Source organism: Athene cunicularia, assembly GCF_003259725.1.
Source record: "Athene cunicularia isolate RWA chromosome 11 unlocalized genomic scaffold, athCun1 chr11_part1, whole genome shotgun sequence".
In the NCBI taxonomy this organism is placed as follows: Eukaryota; Metazoa; Chordata; class Aves; order Strigiformes; family Strigidae; genus Athene; species Athene cunicularia.
This window is the reverse complement of record NW_020799113.1, coordinates 19,719,878-19,740,667: the sequence shown is the minus strand read 5'-3', so window position 1 is coordinate 19,740,667 and position 20,790 is coordinate 19,719,878. Positions and strand designations below refer to the sequence as shown.

At 46.1% G+C, this 20,790-nt stretch overlaps 2 protein-coding genes across 3 annotated transcripts in view; one reads left to right on the top strand and one right to left on the bottom strand.

The window, feature by feature from the left end:
* Window positions 1-223: 223 nt before the first annotated feature.
* Window positions 224-8,885, top strand: ARL2BP (ADP ribosylation factor like GTPase 2 binding protein). Its single transcript, XM_026856859.1, has 7 exons — window positions 224-257; window positions 986-1,106; window positions 3,174-3,235; window positions 5,277-5,383; window positions 6,111-6,196; window positions 7,368-7,464; window positions 8,561-8,885. The coding sequence occupies exons 2-7, from the start codon at window positions 1,069-1,071 to the stop codon at window positions 8,636-8,638; spliced, it is 468 nt and encodes a 155-aa protein (XP_026712660.1). The 5' UTR covers window positions 224-257; window positions 986-1,068; the 3' UTR covers window positions 8,639-8,885.
* PLLP (plasmolipin) overlaps window positions 600-20,790 on the bottom strand; it is a 38,547-nt gene continuing 18,356 nt past the window's right edge. The window contains exons 3-7 of one of the 2 annotated variants that reach the window (XR_003399232.1): window positions 20,744-20,790; window positions 18,093-18,266; window positions 17,541-17,660; window positions 17,049-17,462; window positions 600-611 (exon numbers count right to left, since the gene is read on the bottom strand). Coding sequence is in view for 1 of the 2 variants with exons in the window: in XM_026856860.1 (XP_026712661.1) it covers window positions 17,349-17,462; window positions 17,541-17,660; window positions 18,093-18,266; window positions 20,744-20,758 (423 nt within the window). In the remaining variant the exon portion in view is untranslated. Of the gene's footprint in view, window positions 612-16,821; window positions 17,463-17,540; window positions 17,661-18,092; window positions 18,267-20,743 lie in introns of those variants that run through there. The other variant, XM_026856860.1, reaches the window with a different exon arrangement.

The window sequence follows — 20,790 nt, the reverse complement described above, 5'->3', positions numbered from 1 at the left end:
GGCGGGCCCACCGTGGCCGGTCCGCTCTCCTATTGGCTGCGGGCGGGGCGGAAGGAAGCGTCTCCCAGGAGACGGCCGGGCCGAGGGGAAGGGTCGCGGGGGCAGAGCCGGGACCCCGGGACCCCCTCCGAGGCGGGGGGTAGGTGACACGGGCCCGACGCCTGTGTTCCTCGGGAAAGGAGGGCGGAGAGGGGCGGGTCGCCTGGGTGCCTCTGGAGCGGGAAGATGGTGGCGCGGGTCCCTTTGAGGACGGGGAGGTGAGGCGGGCCGCGTGCCTGCGTCCCCCTGGGGAGGGACAGGGCTGGGGGCTTCGCTCTCCCCGTGAGCCAGGACTGAGAAGGGGAAGGTGAGGGTCACGCTAATCCCTCTGCCTGGGTTATGAGGTGATGCCACAGAGCTGGCTCCCACCCTCGGCAGCTGCTCTGAAGGCCGGCGTGGGGTGTAACCCAGCAAGGGTGGCGGGAGCAGGGTGTCCCCAGCACGGACCCAGAAGCCAGCTGGCCCGCCTTCAGTGGCCGTGGGGTGCTGTGTGCCCTCTCCGGTGTGATGGGTCAGCAGCTGCTCCCAGCCAAGGGCCTGGCCAGGACCCAGCCCAGCACTGGCCAGAGCCCCTAGCCTGATGCGTGGGATCACTATCCAAAGCCTAGCCTGCAAGCTCTCTGGGACTTTTTCATCTTACCTGGCTTCATTTTCTTTTATCTTTATCATAGTCATGGATGCTTCAGGAGAAAAGATATACAGGTCACCTAAAACTCCTTTACAGAGACTAACTGCAGGTGTGTGCAGTTTTGAGCCTGTTGTCTGCATAGGTGGAGAAAGTTCCCAGAGAATTTGAGTTATTAGGGAAAAGAAGTAGCAGCAACTTTGGGAGAGCGTGATTTTGAAATTCCTTTGTTTAAAAATTAAGATTCTCCTCCGATTTGAGAATTGCATGGCAATTTAATAATTGAATTTGTATTAATGCCAAGTCACATGTTATTCTCAGTGCTTTGTCTGAAAAGAAAAAATAACCCCTAACAGCAGTGATACAGCAGATTGCCTGTCCTCCAGTCTGGTTATGCAGTAAGAATGGAGACTTCTGATGAAGAAAATTTCGGTGTAGCCGTGTGAGTATGCTGTGTTCTGTGTCAGATTTTCAGTAAGCTATTAGTTAAAATATTTTGATAGGAATACAATTACATAAATGAATTTAGACTACACTGATCAGCAGATTCTGCCTCTTAAGAGAACAAGGGTACAGAATGCAAAGCTTCACGAGAAAGGTGAAATGAAACTAAATATTACTGCAGTGAACATAGCACCAGGTAGCCCTGGCTGAGTGATCGAAATAAGCACTGTAAGGTGGAAAATTTTTCTCCGTGTGTGTTCATTTTATATTAAAAATGTATTCTTTTCAAGAGCATATGTTTTCTTAAATCGCAAATTCTAAGAAGAGATTATTCCTCTGTGTTTGAATGTGCTCATTCTAGACATGTGAGACCTTTACAGATAGCCTCAACCAGATTTTACACCCCTAGAGGCTGAAACACTACTTTACTCAACATTTGTCTGGCATAGTTGGCAGGAGACATGTGCCTGTGCCTCTGTTGCTCTAGTTCTTTAACAAATGGCCATGTGCCTGGACTTCTTCAGCAGCACAGGTTGTGCTGGCCGAGACTAGACATGATGAGGTGACAAAAGCTTAAACCACTGGATTTGCGAGTGTGTGTTTCTTCAGGTGTGTTGGACAGAGAGAGATGGAATCACTGCTATTTTGGAACAGTTAAAATTCGATTATTTGTCTGCCAAGCTTAAACTGCAGTTTAAATTAATACTTTAAATTTTATGTTGCTGTTAGAGCAAGCTATAAAACCAACAGTAGCACTGTTTTGGAGGAGGAAAAAGAAGAGTGGGAATTACCCATATTAAAATCTCTTGTCTTTGCATGCCTGAGGTCCGAAGCGTGGTGCTCGGGATATATAAGGGCAGGCTCCTGGCCTGGTGGTGTTGTGCCCTCTGGTGGAAGAGTATGCTTTTCCCGTCCCTTGCCTTGGCTTTCCTCATCTTCCAGGCTTAACAGATCAGAAATGTTGCTAGGACATCACTTGGTGATCGAATGCCTTTTAAATCGAATATATTTTCGTTTTTCCTAGACAGAACAAGCCCTGTGGCTCATTCTAGTTAAACTGTTGATGGATTATTTTCACTGGACTATTATTCAGTAGCAAAATAACTTTAATGAGTTTTTTAAAACTTAGTCTGAAAGAGTGTTCTGCTCTGGTTACTAGAGAGAAATTTGAAAGAAAAGTAGAGACACATTCAATTTTAACTTATTTTAAATGGTGCTTTTACTAATCAAAGCTAACTTATTCTTGAAGACAAATGTCCTATGATGCTTGTTTCCCTTATGTGAGAGAAAAGTCTGTCTTTCATCTTTCGGAGGATACAGGAAGTCTTCATCACCCCCACTAAAGATGAACCCTGAATGCCAAGGCCAAGGAGATCCTGTGGATTATTTAAGGTCTCTGAACAAGCTGCACAATGATTGATTTAGCAAGGGATCCAGAACCCTGAAATGCTGGTACCAAAGGTTTCCTCCTTGGATGACTACAGATCCGTAATAGCGTTTAGTATTTGCTCATGATGAAATGTCTTTAGGAGATTATGCCACGTGTAGCATGCAGGGATGTTTCTTGCAAAGAAAAATATTTAAGTTTCTTCAGTTATGTAATATTATGTAAAGACCAGGTGTTTCAAAGTATTCTCCAGTGTCTAGAGTTCTGCAATCACCATGTAGACACAAAAGAAGAGAGCAGAAGGAAAGCTTGTGGTAGCAGCTGGGATTTCTGGATTGGAAAATGCTTAATTTGATGTTCTAATTACACCCTTTACATCCTTCTGCACCAGGACTGGAATTACCTTCACAGTAATGCCTGTAAAACAGCATTTTTTTTTTTTCAGTTAGGCACCTTACTGGGGGGAAATACGCTCGAGGCCTGATGAGAAACCCCATGAAGCAGTCTTATCACTGTCATGGATTATTTTGTAGGTTGAAAATAGGAAATTATTCACTTATCTTGTAATTACTGGGTTTATTTGTGCTTAGACTTTTGTTAACACTTTTTAATTTTAACTTTTATTTCTGCTGTGATCGAAATGTATATTTATGCTGTACTGTCTGTCTTTGCTTTCAGCTCCTCCCCTTCTGATGCAGAGTTTGATACAGTTGTTGGGTATCTGGAGGATATCATCATGAGTAAGCTCTGCAAGTAGTTATAGATAACAAAATGGGTGCTACACATACTACACACTGCTTTTCTGTTAGCAGACATACAGAGCTCAAATAACCCTTGCCTGCTTTATGGAAGCTTTTCTTCCTTTGTTCCCATGACCCCTAACCTGGTAACATAATAAAAATGTACACAGAAGTCTTTTGTGAGCTGTTTGCACAGCAGTGTGCTTATGAGTCTAGAAAATTATTCTCTGCACCACTGCAATACACTGTTGCTCAAATAAAGAGTAAAGATACTTGTAAATCTCACATAGAAGTCAAAGCTCTCTGGGATTTTTATGGAAGAGACTGTGAGAGGTAGCCCTCCTTTCCCCAGCCACACCTAAACCTCTCCTAACTTCTCCCAGAAGCTGCCATGGTTTGTTCAGGCAATTTACTGTAGTGCCTGGCTGCTGCTGCTGCAGGCAGCCTTTTGTAATCTGTAGTATAAAGTGCCCATGCTGCACTGTAAGTGTGTTGTTCCTTATCCTGTCTCAGCTGAACACGGAGAACAGTTTATTTCTCCTGTTTCTGCGGCAGCATTGGAGATGTCTGGACATGACTGGAGATGTCATCACGGCTTGCCACTTTGCACTTTTTGAGAGTATCTTGAGTGGATTTTGTTGCATGTAACTTGCATGTATGTGTACAAGTGTAATGTGACAGGACCTGTTCATGGCAGGAATGTTGAATGGAGCCAGTCTCATTGTGCGATCTTAGGCAGTAAAAGGTGCTGAATTCTCAGAACCATAATTGTAACTGAGAAGTCAGTGTAGGGAGGTAGTTTACAAGGTGCCAAGACTGCATTCATCATAAGCCATCAGCTGCTTCATATGAACAGCATAGAATCTTTTCATCATAGAATCACAGACTGGTTTGGGTTGGAAGGGACCTTAAAGATCATCCAGTCCCAACCCCCCTGCCACAGGCAGAGACACCTTCCACCAGCCCAGGTTGCCCAAAGCCCTGTCCAACCCGGCCTTGAACCCTTCCAGGGAGGGGGCAGCCACAGCTTCTCTGAGAAACCTGTGCCAGTGTCTCACCACCCTCACTGGGAAGAATTTCTTCTTTATATCTAATCTAAATCTTCCCTCTTCCAGTTTAAAGCCGTTACTCTTCACCCTATCCCTGATGGAGTCCCTCTGCAGCTTTCCTGTAGCCCCTTTCTGTACTGGGAGGCCACTCTAAGGTCTCCTTGGAGCCTTCTCTTCTCCAGGATGAACCCCCCCCAACTCTCCCAGCCTGTCCTCACAGGGGAGGTGACCACATCCTTCCCAGAGAGATGTAGATTCTGCAGCCTGTTGCCTGGTGATGTAGTTCAATCTGGACAAGTGGTAACAAAGCCAATTTTGAATGTGGTAGGGTTTAGAAAGCTGAGACTGATGCATTTTAACACTGTGTATAAGTAAAGTTCACACCCGTTCTGTTGAATTTGATGGTGACCTACCATGGTCATTTTTATTCTTATTTCCGTACACAACTGGAAGAAAATTCAGCAATTGAAAATGAATATGGGAATTTCATTAATATTTTTTAATTCAAGGGGAAAAAAGTGTTTTGAATTCTTGTAGGGAAGAGGTATTCACTTTATAAAAAAATACAGTTGTTTTGCTGACTCAAGAGCCTGAACAAAAAGGGGTTCAGAATAAATAACATTAATAAAACATAAAGCAGGAGAACTTCTTTGCTATTACTAAATGTAAACAAAACTTGCAAGAAGTAATTGCAGACCTTGATAGGTAGATGTGTTCACCCCATTCCATGCTGAATACACAGCTGCTGCCAAAAGCAGACTGATGTGCTGCTGCACTGTTCATTCACCTCCCCTAACTGAAGTAGCTGCCCTCTACCAGCAGCCTCTGTCTTCATAACTCAGCAGCAGCTGCAGTACTGGTCTGACTGACGCTGCACGTGTACAGGGCTCTGTGGTTACAAGCAGGGAGCAGAGGACTAGTGAATGTGGGTTTTGTGTTACAAGAAGAATGACTAAACTCGTAACTGTATGATGCGTTTTTGTTGTGTCCAGATGATGATTTCCAGTTAATACAGAGGACTTTTATGGAGAAGCACTACCAGGAGTTTGATGACTCAGAAGAAAACAAGCTTGTCTATACTTCTATTTTTAATGAATATGTAAGATTTTTTTTCCTATTTTTTGTGTGTATTGCTTTTTTATTTTTATTAAGGCCTGTTTCAGGTCCTGTACTCCCCCCTTTATAAAATACTGGGTTTATGTGGATTAGAGCCAACATACTACGTGTAAACTTACTATTCATAAACATACCACTCATGTAAACATACTACTCATAAAGGGACTTGCTGTCCCTTTATGAAGCAGTCATGATCTGTGAGCAAGAAAGATGTTTTCTGGAGCTCTACGTTCCTTTCTTTGTCTCACCTGAAAATTTCTATAGATGACTTGGAAGTTGCATACCTCTCTTGTATAAAAATTCAGCCTATTGCTGTATTAAGTAATGTGTTTAATGTGTGTGCATAATGAAGTTTGTTCTTTTCCAGTTGTATTGTTTCATTAGATACTTCAAATACATTCTTCATGCAAAGCATAATTATGAAACTATACCTATTAGTCAGTACCATTAAATGAGTGAAAAATAATTTTTTACTAGATACAAATAGTCTGTTTGTTCTCACCAATATTCCCAGAAAAAATGTTCAGCTCTGTGCCTCAGCAGTGGTGTGAATAATTGAACGCCCAGCTAAGGAGTCTGCAGTAGTTTTGCCAGTGAGGACAATACAACGTGTCAGTATGGTGTCAGTGTGAGGAAGATGTGCTGTATTGAAATCTGCCTCTGGAATTTGTTACAATGTTACAGGGGTGGTTTGTTTGGATTTTTTTCAGATCTCTTTAGTAGAGAAATATATTGAAGAAAAATTGCTGGATCGGATTCCTGGTTTTAATATGTCTGCTTTCACAATGTCATTACAGTAAGTCTCTGCTTTGCTTTTGGCTGAGGGGTGGCTTATGTGCCTCTCAGTTAATTCTTTTTATCTAGGTTAAAGCTTAGGTTTGACAGTTTCTCCTTTAGAAAGACGTTCCTCTTTAATTAAAAAGAAAAGGAAAAGGTGTCCATGCACCCAATGACTGACTGCTTTTCTTGCCATCATCATGTCCTGCTAACTCTATTTTTGAACTGTCATGCTGAAATAGATTGGATTTTAAGGGATGGGAAGGGATGAGACCACTAGAGCGTTTTCATAATCACCGTCACTTTGACACTAGACCCTTATAAGGTTATGTCACATTTATCCTCTTTTACGCTTTGTGTTGGACACTGAAATAGCCTGGTAGCCTTTCAAGAGTCGTCATGAAGTGCCTTTATTGCAATTCTTGTACAAAGCATCCAGAGAAGAATTTGGTTTGTCTTAAGCTTCAGCATTTGGTCACTTGAGCTTAACCAACTTCTTAAAGATATTCCTTTTGAAAGATCACTGGTTTTCCCCTTGAATAAGAACATCAAGTGTAATTGGGAACCGAATCTTAGAATATTTTAGTCAATTTCTTTTTTTTTTTTAATAAGACATTGGGAAATTACTATGAATCATGTACCATGCTTAGAAGATAGACTGTTTAAGGAAAACTCCTTTTGGTAAAACAAACCAAAGAAAACCCCAACTCTTGACTGTTGAAGTCTTGTTGAAATATGCTGATATCGGAGCACAGTCTTTCTTCCAAAGTGTTTTAATCAGTACAGTCCCTCACTCTCAAGGGATGTGTATGAGCATTCAGTGCTTCTCCCCAACTTATCTCACCTTCCAAGGGACTGTCTGGCTGTTTCAGTGTTCACGATAAATAAATAGATAAATGCTAGTTGAGTGTTACTTCTGTGAACTTACAGGTCAGTTTCTCCAATTTTCAAGGACAGATGTGATAATATTAGCTCTTGGATTTAGAGAAATATATTAATGTATTTGGATTAGAAATATTGAAATGTAATATTTAGCTAAAGTTTTGCTTTATGATAGACCTGTAATAACATTCTTGTTTAAATTCTGATATTGTTCTACTTGTCCTGGTGTCCTTTTTGATCTCATACCATTTTAAAATAATGAATTTATTTCCCACACAGTTTTCTAATTCCCCAACTTCTCTCTATAGACAGCACAAAGATGAAATGACAGGTGATATATTTGATATGTTTCTCACATTTACTGACTTTCTGGCTTTCAAAGAAATGTTCTTGGATTACAAAGCTGTAAGTATGTCAGATTGTTGATTTTCATTGGCATAATGGCTGTTGGGTTTGTGTAGCTCTGCCTGAGAGTATCAAAGTTAATGTTACTGCTGGAGGTAGCAGTATTTATTCAAAGGCTGTACCAGGGTCAAAAGGAAAAATAACTTCAAAAGGAAAATAACTTGACTGAGTGGTTATTTAAACTCAAAATGCACATTTAGTAATTTCTAGAAAACATGAATGAAGCTGGCATGTTCTTCAGGAACACATGCTTTCTGCATCTTTGGATGTTGATTTCCAACTGAACATAAGGAAGCACTTTTTTGTTGTGTGGGTGACCAAGCACTGGCACAGGTTGCCCAGAGATGTTGTGAAGTCTCTGTCTGTGGAGATACTCAGAAGCCATCTGGACATGTTTTGGACCAGCTGACCTCCAGAGGTCCCTTCCTACCTTGACCTTTGGGTTTGGTTTTTTTTTTTTTATCCAGTACAAAATTAGGTTTATTTAAACTTACTGCATTTGTATTTCTCTGTCCAGGCTAGAGAAACAAACATTTTTGGATGAGCTTTTTCCTAAGTAAATGAAATATATGTAAATACTGTCCAGTGTCTGTCCAGTCCCATTTGACAAAGGAGCAAAAGAGTCAAAGTTGTTATCAGAGTTGTGCCCTCTGCCGCCTCCCCCCACCCCTTTAAGTTTTGTGAAAATGGGGACAGGCTGAGGAGAAAGAGACAGCCCGTGTCTCAGCAGCAGGAGTAGTTTCAGTTGGAGGTTGCCCCTGGGGCTCTCCTGAGAAGCAGCCTGCAGAAGCTGGGTTTCACTAGTGCCTGGGCACGGGCTGAGCCTGCTGCCTGGGCGTTCTTCACCAGATGTAAGCAAGGCTCTGCCCTGCCCTGGACATGCCTCTGGCAGAGCGACAGCAATCTTACTGCAGGGCTTCCTGCACAGTCTCTTCTTGACATTTGGGTTTGCATTCAGTTGTAGATGCTCAGGTAACATGTAACTTTATATTGATTTGATGCAACAAACGGAATATGTGTTGCCTGTTTCATTTTCCGAGTTGCTTATTCCAAAACAGCATTGAGTCACAGATTTCTTTTTCTTCCATGTCTCTAGGAAAAAGAAGGTCGAAGTCTGGATTTAAGCAGTGGGTTAGTTGTGACTTCATTAAATAAGTCATCAGAATCCTCCTAGAAGAATTTATGCACTACTTCTCCAGATGAGTGCTGCTGCACTGTACATTAAAACACTGAGGGGCATGGTAATCAAGGTGCTTTTTGCATGATGAAAACTCGTTCACCCTCCAGACTCTTACCTTCAGAGGCCTGACCCTAAAATTATCTGTTTGTGAATTCTGGTTGGCGTTCAGTGACCACAGGGGGAAGACAGTTTCATCTCTACCAGAGTAATTGTTGTTAATAAATACAGTGTTTGTACACCAGCCTAACTGTTGCATGTTCTGAGAGGCCGAGCACACTGAGCGGACAATAAATAGGCCTCTGTGTGTGTTATTTGGGTGGCATCTTCACCATCACCCCAAAATGTAGCACTTTTCAGAATCAAGATGGCAGCATAAAATGAGTATGTCCCTGCAGCTCTTGGATACATAACCTCTGACTTCTTCCCTGTCAATGTTTTGTTGTTTTGGGGTTTTTAAAAATATTTTAATAAGATCTTAATTGCTACAGCTTTCTAATGGAAGAATATGTTTTAATATTTAGATGTTGTCACGTCCCGCTCCGACAAGGGGGACAAGTGACTCAGATTCACAGATCCCCAGTTGGAGCGGACAACAAGTCTCCAAGTTCAAGCATTTATTAACTACCTACAATGTACTAATTGAACACATGATAATTGGCTAAGTACAGAGCAAGTTGTGGCGAGCAATACAATATGCTTTGCATTTCTTAATAGAAAAAGGAAAAGAGGGAGATAGAGGGAATGGGGGAATACAGATCACCAGTCTGGGTACCTGCGCTGATCCCGCCGGCGAGGGTTCCAGGAGGCAGCTGTCTTTTTTGTTGGCATCCGTCTTCTTTGCTTCACTGCTCTCTCCAGATGGCTGGGGGGGCGGGGGGGGTGTGTCAGAGAGAGAGCGAGAGCCCTTTCTTCTCCCCTTTGTACCCACTTTCCTTGGGTCCGTCCCCTAGGTCAACGCACAGACCTACGTATCCCATGTACGGGGAGGGGTAAGGTGTTTCATGGGATGATGTAATTAGCATGATCATGCCAGCCCTTGTTAGCATATTGAGGGGTGTCAACTTTAATATGCATTTCGTGGATAATGAAGCCAAGGTCATTCACCAGACACATGGCCCTTGAAATTTGCCCAGGTGTCCCAGGTCAGAGCCGTCCCATCTCCACAGGGCTCTCTCCCCCAGCTGCATGGGGCAGCGTTATCAGCTTCGGCCTCCACAGCATGCACCCTGGGACTCAGAGTTTTGTCTTGCGAGTGTTTGAGGCATTTCTTCAATCAGCCTCAACTTTTGCTTTCCCAGGCTGTTGGTCTTAGTTTCTCACAGGCCTGGTTTCTCGGCGCTCACATCCCACCTCGTGACTCAAACACGCTAAGTTTTTGACCATTGTGATCTCAAAGGGTATAGGAAAAAAAGAAGACAGAAGGTTAGAGAGCATATATCTAACTGCTGCAAGTCATAATATGAAAAGCAAAACTTTGCACAATATTACAATACTAATATTTGCAAGCCATCTTCCCCACCCCGTGAGTCCTGAGGATCCCGGTGATGTTACCCATGACCCAGGGTTCCATCCATCAAACTAGTTCATCGGTCGAAAAAGTTCTCTGTTCCTCTTGGCAATCTTCTTCATTGTGGCATGGGTCTCCTCTGTAGAGGTGATGGCAGAGGTGCATTGTGGATGGGGATGCAGCATTCTCCCTCAGTCAGACTCGGCACACCGCACAGTCCATGTTCCTTCAGCAATGCTAGCTGGATTCTGCAACGCCATCCTAGATGCTTGGTGGATCTGCACCTTTAATTCCTTAAAGACATCCCTTGTTAGTACATATAAATGCTAAGTTAAATTTTCTAAAACTATTTGAGGTTACACAATCACATTAGAAGGTCAATAAGGATTTAAATGGGAATACAATTTAATATTCAGGTACAATTTGTTAATGCTTAATTTGTGGGACCAGACTCCTCCAGCTAGTCTTTGATTACTTCATCTTGCTGTTGGTGGATGTGGTGTTGTAAGGATCACATACAGTTATATGATATTTGCAAGCACCAGTGTGCAGTCACAGGTGACTCACAGGCTTCCTTAATTTTGGAGGTGATTCCCAATAAGGTAACTTAAGGCACAACTCCAGATTAGCCTTCCAATAAGTAGATTCTTCACACTTAGCAGGTATGATTCCACAAATTATATAACAATGTAAGCAGATTACAAATAATAACTAGCTGATAATGCCTATAACTATTGAAAGCACTAAAAGTAATATAGGTCTTTGGTCATCCAGGATCAATATCCTGTAAAACAAATATATGCATAACAAAACAATGATGGTTAGAAAGAAGGGACAATTCCCCTGGTATTGATACGGTATTCTTTGAGAAGCAATTACCACCATCTCGTTAGTTTTGTCCCTCCCTTCGTCCGAAAGGTCTGCTCAGAAGGGGGGGGCGCAGCCTCCTTCTGCCTTTCCAGGCTCGAATGAGCTTTTCTAAAACCAGTAGTCAGACCATCCATTAACTCTTGGGGAATCCCCTGTCTCGTTCCCTCAGTCCACAAGAGGTTTCTCTTTGCTCTTAAAACTTGTGGAGGGGAAGGAAACAGATTTTCCTGCTTTTCCATTCTGTGTAAGGAGGGCTTAGGTTTACCCGTTCCCCTGGTAAGGCCCATTCTCCGGCCATAGTTTATTAAGTCCTGAGCTATCTCTCCCCAAGTCATGGGCTCTCCCACTCCCCGTCTCCCCCTCCGTGGGGTTAATGCAATCCGCAAACGATTTTATAATTGTACTGCATGTGATTTCAAAGAGTCTGGCAAGCCCCGAATCAGGGGAGTCATTTGATCAGGGTTAGCAATTAATAACATCGGGGCAGGCTGCTGCGGAACCAACTGCCTGTCATGCATTAATTGGAGACAAGCAGCCTTCTGCAGACTTTCAGTCAAATGATTTATGGTTGGGGTCTCAATACATACTGGATCCCTCCTTTCCAAGGGGTCCAGACTCCCAGCCCGATAAGCAGCTTGTTGAGTTAACAATCACGGCTCTCTCTGGTCGTCAGTAGCTAAGAAAACCCCTGGCCCCCAGTAACCCTGGGCCTCATCTTCTGATAACAAAATTCGGTCGCCACCAGTCAAAGATACCCTCCACACATATTCAGTTTCAGTCTGGTGTATTTCTCCTGAATTTTTGCAAGCTCAGTTGCTGGGTACGGTGTAGTTCGAGTGGTGACCTGCAGAGCTCTTCCACCCTGACCCTCGGTGGTCTCCGTTTTAATTAATGGTCTTAAATTTGCCCCCTCCTTTTCAGACTGTGAGATTTTTTCTCGGTCCAAGGCATCTAATAGAACTGTGCAAAGTCGCTGAGTGGTGTTACACTCATCAGCTAATTGGCTTTTCAAAACTTCAATTTGCTCTTGCCAGAGTTTAGCTTTTTGTTCAGTAACTTTACGTTCCTCAACCAATTGATCCTGGAGAGCTTTTACCAGATCTTTTAGGGATTCGATCATTTCCCTTTCCAATTGTTTCTTAACATGTTTATCTTTCTGGGCTGCAGTCAGTGCTGCCCCTAATACAGCACACACTACAGCTTTTCCTTTGCCTGGCTGTGACCCTTTCACCCCTGCAAGCACACTGATATAACTCGCCATTGCTTCTGGATTTTGCCAATTATCGTGGGCCCAAACCTCTACTAAAGGGGGAGGACAAGCCTTATACTCCTTCAGCTTCTCAAAAATAGGGGAGCAGTCAAGCACTGACGTTATCTGGCCAGTCATGGCTTGCAACTGCTCGAACTTCTCCTGGCTTAGAGCCGAGAGGTCACTTCCCGATTCTCCCTATCCTTATCAGATAGAGAATCAGTATCCCTCCGACCCTCTCCCAGCTTACAGCTGAGGGGCCAATTCCCAGTTCTTCCTGTCCAAGTCTGTCGGATAGAGAATCACTATTTTACCAGACTTTCTGACACCGAAGGGGATCCCTCAAATCCCCAATTGGAGCGGACAACAAGTCTCCAAGTTCAAGCCTCCGACCCTCTCTCAGCTTAGAGCTGAGGGGCCAATTCCCAGTTCTCCCTGTCCGAGTTTATCGGATAGAGAACCACTATTTCACCAGACTTTCCGACACCGAAGGGGATCCTGCCGACTATGCCAATTTAATGTCACGTCCCGCTCCGACGAGGGGGACAAGTGACTCGGATTCGCAGATCCCCAGTTGGAGCGGACAAGTCTCCAAGTTCAAGCATTTATTAACTACCTACAATGTACTAATTGAACACATGATAATTGGCTAAGTACAGAGCAAGCTGTGGCGAGCAATACAATATGCTTTTCATTTCTTAATAGAAAAAGGAAAAGAGGGAGATAGAGGGAATGGGGGAATACAGATCACCAGTCTGGGTACCTGCGCTGATCCCGCCGGCGAGGGTTCCAGGAGGCAGCTGTCTTTTTTGTTGGCATCCGTCTTCTTTGCTTCACTGCTCTCTCCAGATGGCTGGGGGGGCGGGGGGGGTGTGTCAGAGAGAGAGCGAGAGCCCTTTCTTCTCCCCTTTGTACCCACTTTCCTTGGGTCCGTCCCCTAGGTCAACGCACAGACCTACGTATCCCATGTACGGGGAGGGGTAAGGTGTTTCATGGGATGATGTAATTAGCATGATCATGCCAGCCCTCATTAACATATTGAGGGGTGTCAACTTTAATATGCATTTCGTGGATAATGAAGCCAAGGTCATTCACCGGACACATGGCCCTTGAAATTTGCCCAGGTGCCCCAGGTCAGAGCCGTCCCATCTCCACAGGGCTCTCTCCCCCAGCTGCATGGGGCACCGTTATCAGCTTCGGCCTCCACAGCATGCACCCTGGGACTCAGAGTTTTGTCTTGCGAGTGTTTGAGGCATTTCTTCAATCAGCCTCAACTTTTGCTTTCCCAGGCTGTTGGTCTTAGTTTCTCACAGGCTTGGTTTCTCGGCTCTCACAGATGTTCTAGCATAAGACTGTCTCTTATCTCTGACAGTTGATTTGGTTTTGTGTAAGTCTGATTGTTACCTGGCTTTTATAATTCTCATCCTTCTTATGCAAAGTTCTCCACTTTTGTTTAAGCCCCAGCTACACTGGGAAAAATAACCACAATAAACCAAAATCTGGCCTGTGTATGCAATTTCTTTCTATTTTGTCAGTGGCACAGCTGCATTAGTTCTTGTAACACAAGCTAGTTGGGTACAGACATGTTTACCACCATGTCATTTACTGCTCTAAATAACATGCTAATGGAAAGGCGTGTGTTTACTGTTAAACTGCTAGCAACATCAGTGCAGCAAGGCATTTTTCAGCATCTGTTGAAGAATAGGTGAGGGGCTTGCTGGTGGAATTGCAGCCATTAGCCTGCTGCAAAACCCCAGGTGCACCTCTGGTGGTGGTTGGAATTAAACTGCATGTGGAGCTGTAGGGACCCCCTGTTATTACACTGTTCAGGCATGTTCATCTGCTGCTTAATGGTGTGCTCAGGCAATGTGAGTGCATCTTTAAAAGCCTAAGAGTAGTCAGAAACACAGGGTGGTGAGCAGAACCCTCCGCCCTGTCCCACAGCAGGTTGATGCAGCAGGGGAGATGCCCCTCAGCAGCACTGAAGGTTGCTGAGGGGCTGTCACCTGATGAGAACCTGGAGCCTAGACAGAGCAAAATTATGGCCAGGCTGTGACAAACTTTTGTTTGTGGACAAGAAAAGTCTTACAAGAACAAATGAGATGAAATCTTGTTCATATTGACATCTGACAGTAATTTCAACAATACTGGGATTTTGTTCTTCAACTGAAATAGTTTTTGAATATTAATGAAGACTCTCAGCCATGCAGGCAAAAATAAGCCACACTTGCACTACAAAATATGATAAACGGGTTTGTGAACAGACCGTAATGCTTTTCAAAGGCTGGCCAGCAATGCTAAGTGTAGTGTCCTAGTCTTCTGGCTCTGTATACCAAGTTTATGAGTGCTGCAGTAATGGATCTTATTAGGTTTCTATTGTGTTGTGCTTATTGCTCTGCATTTTTTTGTCTGGAATTTTTCTGGTATGTTGAAATGTTCATAAGTATACACAACCAGATATAGACACACACACTACCCTTCAGAAAAATAGAAGCCTACCCCTTCAGACTTTTTTTACCTCCTTCAATAATTTATATTTCTTGAGTTTGAATAATGAAAGCCTGAAAGCTTTAATAACAAAAGAAAACCCCAACCAAACAAAACCCAAACCAACACAACTTTTTAGAAATCCCTCTGGATTTGTTTTGATCAAAAGTGGTTTTGTAGGCTTTTTATTTTCAGTGAAGATAACGCAAGCTCAGTTTGATTCTCTTTTCAGCCACGGTAACCTGCTAAGGCAGTGTGAGTACATCCCTGAAATTGCTAAGGTGCAATAGCATGGTTTGAAATGCACGTTCCTGATTCTGCTGGCAGCAGTGAAGCTCCATCAGCTGGGGTTGCCTCACCACGATACAGGTTTTTACAGGTCTGTCTACCACTTATGCTGTAAAAACCAGCTGTTCCCGTGAGCACAGAAGTCAGTGCTCAGGCATGCATGGGCAGGTAGTGAGCAGAGACAGTGCTCTGAGATGCTTATTCTCAGAAAAAAAAAAAAAAAAAAAAAAAAAAAAAAAAAAAAAAAAGTATGAAAAATAGGGGTTTGTTTTTAATGCAAACTAGATGCAGGTCCCCTGCCATGTAAATCCTGAGGTTAACATCAGAGAAATACAAGGCTTAAATCTAGTTGTTTTTCTGCTGTCAGTGTATGTACTGGAGTTCTTCAGTCAAGTCCTTACCTCTTTGTATAATGTTGACTTTTTAACATCAGGAACAGATTTTATCAAATTTTAAAAGGATCCTGTTGACGTATTTTAATATTTGATGGTTGAGCTAAAACAATTACTTGCAACTAAAGCTAAAAATATTCTTGTCATTGTTTTTACTGACAAAAGTTTTCATTCTTTCCCTATTACAATGGCTTCAATTAATTACTTACACTAATGGCAGTGTAAATAAATACCTCAGGCAGTTATTTTCTGAAGGGAGTTCTGTTGTATTTTAAGCAAGGTCTCTTGGATTTTCAGAGCCATCAAGGCACAGCTGGCCATGAATTGTGGCTCTGATGGGGAATTTTATCTCGGTGTTTCCTGCAATACCTTTTTTTCCCTGTGCCACTCTCTTCTGTGTTTTCTGGGGGCTGCTGTTCCCAGAACAACTCATCCCTCTGTGACACTCCTATCACTTGTCCCTGGTTTGATGCATTTTGCACCAGGCAGAGGGGCTTTTTAAAGAGGTTAAATTTCTCTATATAATGGACTAACTGTGTGCAAGTCTGACTTCATGTTTGAAGAGTTCTAACATTGCAATAACAATGCATGAGGAAGCTAATTTTTTAACTGATTTTTAGATACACATTCATAGTTGTGGAAACTTGACCTCACTGAAAACCAAATAAAGGCAAATTGGCCAGGGGCTGTTAGTCCAGTTCTTTTCAATTCAAACCTTCCATTAAATTTACTGAGCCTCTGTAGACAAGCTGCTAAAACTTTACCCGTGCAGAGCATGCAGTAAATTTTGGCTCACTGTGCACCAGCTTCCCTCTGCAGAAATACCCAGAAATAAATTGAATGTGTTTCATCTCTTTTTATTAGCTTGTGCAAGGAGGGTGTGGAGGGAAAAGTTGCTGTATCTGGCTGGGTTTTGCTTCTAGTTCTGACAAATGCCAGTCCGTGTCCCCAAGAAATCAAAGGTGAATTTGTCGCCTGCGTTGTGGGGGGGCAGCACAGCTCTGTGTTCTCTTGAGGCGCTGCCCCTCTGTGAGTTCCCAGAGCATCTGCAGACTGAGTTTTGATTTTTGAAGACCACCTGTAGCTAACAGGCCTTGCCGGTGTGTCTGGTGCTGAGCCTGGGGGAGGGACCGGGTCAAAGCCTTGGCAGGGCGTTGGTGTTCTCACAGTCTGGAGTGCAGCTCTGTGTGTGCTCAGGGATGGATGGGTGTGTGTGTGTGGGCAGAGCCAAGGCAGGTGAGCCCTGGGCACTTGCTCCCCCCACCCCAGGGCCAGGCTGTAGTGTCCACAGGCAGTGGGAAGGGGCAGCCGCCTCTGACAGTGCCAGCTCTGCTCTTCACTCCATGTACAACCTTCTACCAAGACAAATTTTTTATTGACAGACTGCGGTGCTGAATTTAGGAAGATTTTTATTTGAAGCATAAAATTTGTACTTCATGTTTTCAGAAATCAATACAAGAAGGGTTTAGCCTTTTTACTTTGCTTAGCCTACATCCTCCAGCTATACCACTGTTTATGTATCATATTAATTGCAATTACTTACACTGTAGCTGCGAATGACCAGAGACAGGAACCTGGGCTTGGTTTAGTGGATTTTAGTAGCAGAGCTACTCTCAGTAGAGCTGCTCCAGTGAGGATCTGGATGAACCCCAAGGACAAGCAGGAGCTTCAGCCTTTAGTGAGTCCATGTCCTCCGGTCAGTGACGGTGCTGGCGGGTTTGTGCTGTGGGTGCATCAGCTGGAAGCATCATCAGGGACCACAGAGCAGTGTCCATGCAACCCGGTACTGACCATGGCTGCCAGCACAGGCTGGTCCAAGAACGAGACCTGGTGGCACGCGAGGCTCTGAGCCACGGAGCCTGGCATGAGCTGACCCAGGGTAGCCCGTGGCTGGGCTCTGCCGTCTGCTCCTTACATGTGGTCAGTCACTTGGCTGGTGGCCGCGTTGCTGCCGAGCCCTTTCCAGGCGCGGAAGCTGAAGAAGGTGCTCGCCCCGTAGGCGATCATGGTAACGCAGGCAAAGAACTGGAAGAGGAGCACACCCCGGGCGTGAGCGCGGCAGCTGCCCCAGCCCTCAGCCCTCACCTGCCCACCGCTACTTACAGACGCTGCGGCTCTGCGGTTGTAATCCCACTGCCGCCAGGACGTAGGCTGCACGGCGGCCGCACACGTCACGAAGGCAGTGACATACAGGATGGTCGCTGCAGCGTTGAAGATCATCAGCTGGGAAAGAGAAAGAGGAGGTCATGAGGTCTGGGCTCAGACGTCGTGCGCACTGGGATGAGGGATGAGCAAAAAGCTCAGTTTCATGTTCCTCCCTCTTCCCCAGGAGAACCAGAGGAAAAGGGTCCATCCCCTCATGCTGGGAACACACCCTCAGGTGAACACCTCATTAAATGCACCCCAGGTTGCTCTGAGGGTTCAGGCTGACACCATGACTGCACCAGTGACATGTGGCTATAACTTTCTGGATTGATACGAGGCTCCCTGTTCTGAAAATTTTCTAAGCAACTGAGGGGCAGAACGAACGTCATTGTGCAAAGTGCAGGGGACTTTGTTCCATCAGCCTAGAAGAGCCTGAAGCCCTGTTCCTGAGCATCTCCACAGGACGTTTCCCACTTGGGACCCCCCCCTTGCTCACTCCCGGATACGTACCACGAGGGGCCAGGGGACCACATAGAACTTTAGCTGAAGCTGCAGGAGGTAAGTCATGAAGAAAAGGACTGTTACTATCCAGAGGAAGATGGACACAAACATCACCCAGCTGTATGCTGCGTGGAGGTGGTACGTTGTGTCGGCAATGAGAGCCCACACCAGTAAGCCAAGCACCTGTGGGGTGAAATGGAGAAAGCATTTGGGTGGTGGTTCCTGCAGGTGGAAAGCAGAGCATCGCCCACAAGCCCGGACTCACCAGCACCTACAGCAGTTGGGTCTGCCTGGCTGCAGCAAAGCAGGGACATGCAAGAGCCCAGGACAGGGAGCATACCCAGGACCCTCCTTGCTCAGGGATGGGCTTGTCCACCCCGTACAGCTACAGGAGCTGGTACAGGGATGTCCTGCAAGGCAGGGTGGGGAAACCTGGGCATCCTCATCACCAAAGGTTCCTTCTCAACCATGGCCAGGGCCAGTCTACACAGGTAGGGATATCTCATGGGCTGGATGAGAGCTGGATGTGGGGGGGCTCCTGAGGCCCCGGCTCAGCCTTGATCTCCCCTAGGTGCAGCTTCTTAGCTTCTCTCCACTATTTGGTTAGGTCTGGTTTATACCTCCTGTATACACAGCTTCACAGGCTCACCTTTCACCCTTCAGCAGGCTTAACTGCATAGTGGTCGCAGTGTGCCTGCAGTGATCCACAAAGAGACCCCGGTACATGAGTCTCTTTCTGGATCTGCTCAAGGAGAAACAAGCAAAGCCAGGGCAGAGCTGTTTCCTCCCCTCCCTGCAGCCCCCAGCAGAGCCCGCAGGGCAACAGGCAGCAGGTAATTAGGCTGGGCTCCCTGCCAGGCAAGGAGGGAAGAGCCCAGCACAGGTGGCATTTCATTCTTTTTTTTTTTTTTTCTTTCCCCTCCCTGTGCTGTGTCCACCCCTGACCTTTGGACTCTGGAGGAGATGCTGCCCTGCTTCACTCACAGTGATGGGGCCAGGGAGCAGCCGCCTTCTCCCCCATCTCCTCTCTGGGGAACTCTCTGGAAGCAGCAGGTTTGTGGGTGGTTTTTTATTTTGAAAGTCCCCAACCCATGACGGGGCAAGCAGAGGATGAGACACCAGCACATATATAGTGCTGGGGCCTGGAAAAGCAAAGCAAATGGCACTTTCTGTGAATTGCCCTGTTTGTTCTGCAGCCTCAACTACAGCCTGTGCATGGGGACACAGAGCCGGGGCTCCAGCAGGGTGCTGGTGGGCTCTGTTTCACTATCCACCACCTCCCAGCTGGACCAGAGCAAAGTAGGGAGCCTGGAGAGCAAGGAGGCTCCAGCCCTGCACCCTTCGCGCTTCCCAGCATGACCAAACATCCTGGGGAGATACCCACAGCAAGGCTGGGGTGTGAACATGCCCCAGACACAACCATGATTTATTCTGGCTCCCGGCTGGGGTTGGGATCTCTTTGAGCAGAGTCAGGTGAAGGCATCAGCATCACCCGGCTCCTGTGCTCACCTCCGCTTTGGCAGGGAATCGGCAGAGTTGTGTCCCACTGGTGGGTAGGAGAAGGGCTCTTTGGAAAGCCTCTCTGCCCCTGCGTCAGCCTGCACTGCTTATTGTCATGGAAGAAACACAACAGCCTTTGTCCTGCCCGAATACAACACCCTGGTGCCTGGCTGCCCCGACAATGCCTCCTTGTCTGTCACAGCGATTTCTAACACTCGTGATCACAAAATATGCATGGGGGAGAAGTATGTATAGGAAGAAGTCTCTGTGCTCTTGGAGTGGGAGGCGGCATGTGCGAGCTGCCCTGCTCTGGCTGCTGGGGGGAGAAAAGCCCATAGGAGAGAGGTGTGGGGAGCAGCAAATCTCTGTGGGAGCCAGGTGAACGTGTTTAATGGTACGGCCCCAGCAATGGGCTGGAGAGGGGGGTCCAGGTGTGGGGTTGAAGGATCCCTTCTGCTGATCTTGGTTCCATCCCTCTTTCCCGATGCTTCTCTAAGACACCCCCTGGCCACATCCTTCCCTGAGCGTTTGTTCCTGTGTCACAACCGGCTCAGCCATGCCCAGGGCTCAAAATCTGGAGCAGGGAGCCAGATCCGTAACAGCTGTTCCACAGCGGCTGCTCGGAGCACATTCTGCTGCTGCCCCCGCAGTGCTGTGCCAGGGAGAGGAGATGAGCCAACAGGCTCCCATTGGAGCGGGGCAGCACCGTGGGCAAACACCGGGACAGGTCACACGCGGCCCCGTCCATGGCTGAACTCCCACCTCTACGTGCACACATCGCACCCAAGGTCTCGGGCACCAGGAGGGAGCAGCAGCAGGAGTTTATTCTGCGGTCCCCTCCGATGCTGAAGCCATGGAGACGGGATGCTCGGTTTGACGGCACAAAGACCCTTGGGCTTCTCTGAGAGCGGCCGCCAAAGCCTGACTGCTGGGGAGGACCCCGGGAGCGCCCAGGGAGCACAAGAGCCCCGCGGGCAACCCCAACACACCTCGGTGGTCACCGTGCTCATCCAGCCCCCAGACCCTCTGGCTTGTGCCCATGCGAGGCAGCCCCTGCCCGGTGCTGGGAGCTGCCAGGCGTCGAGCCGAGTTACGACCGGCAAAGGACGTGAGGCCGAGAAGCCGAGCCCCCCTCCCGGTGCCCTCTCCCCGGTACTCACGGCCTGGGCTACCATCAGCCCGCCGAGTGGCGAGCAGAGGAAGGCGC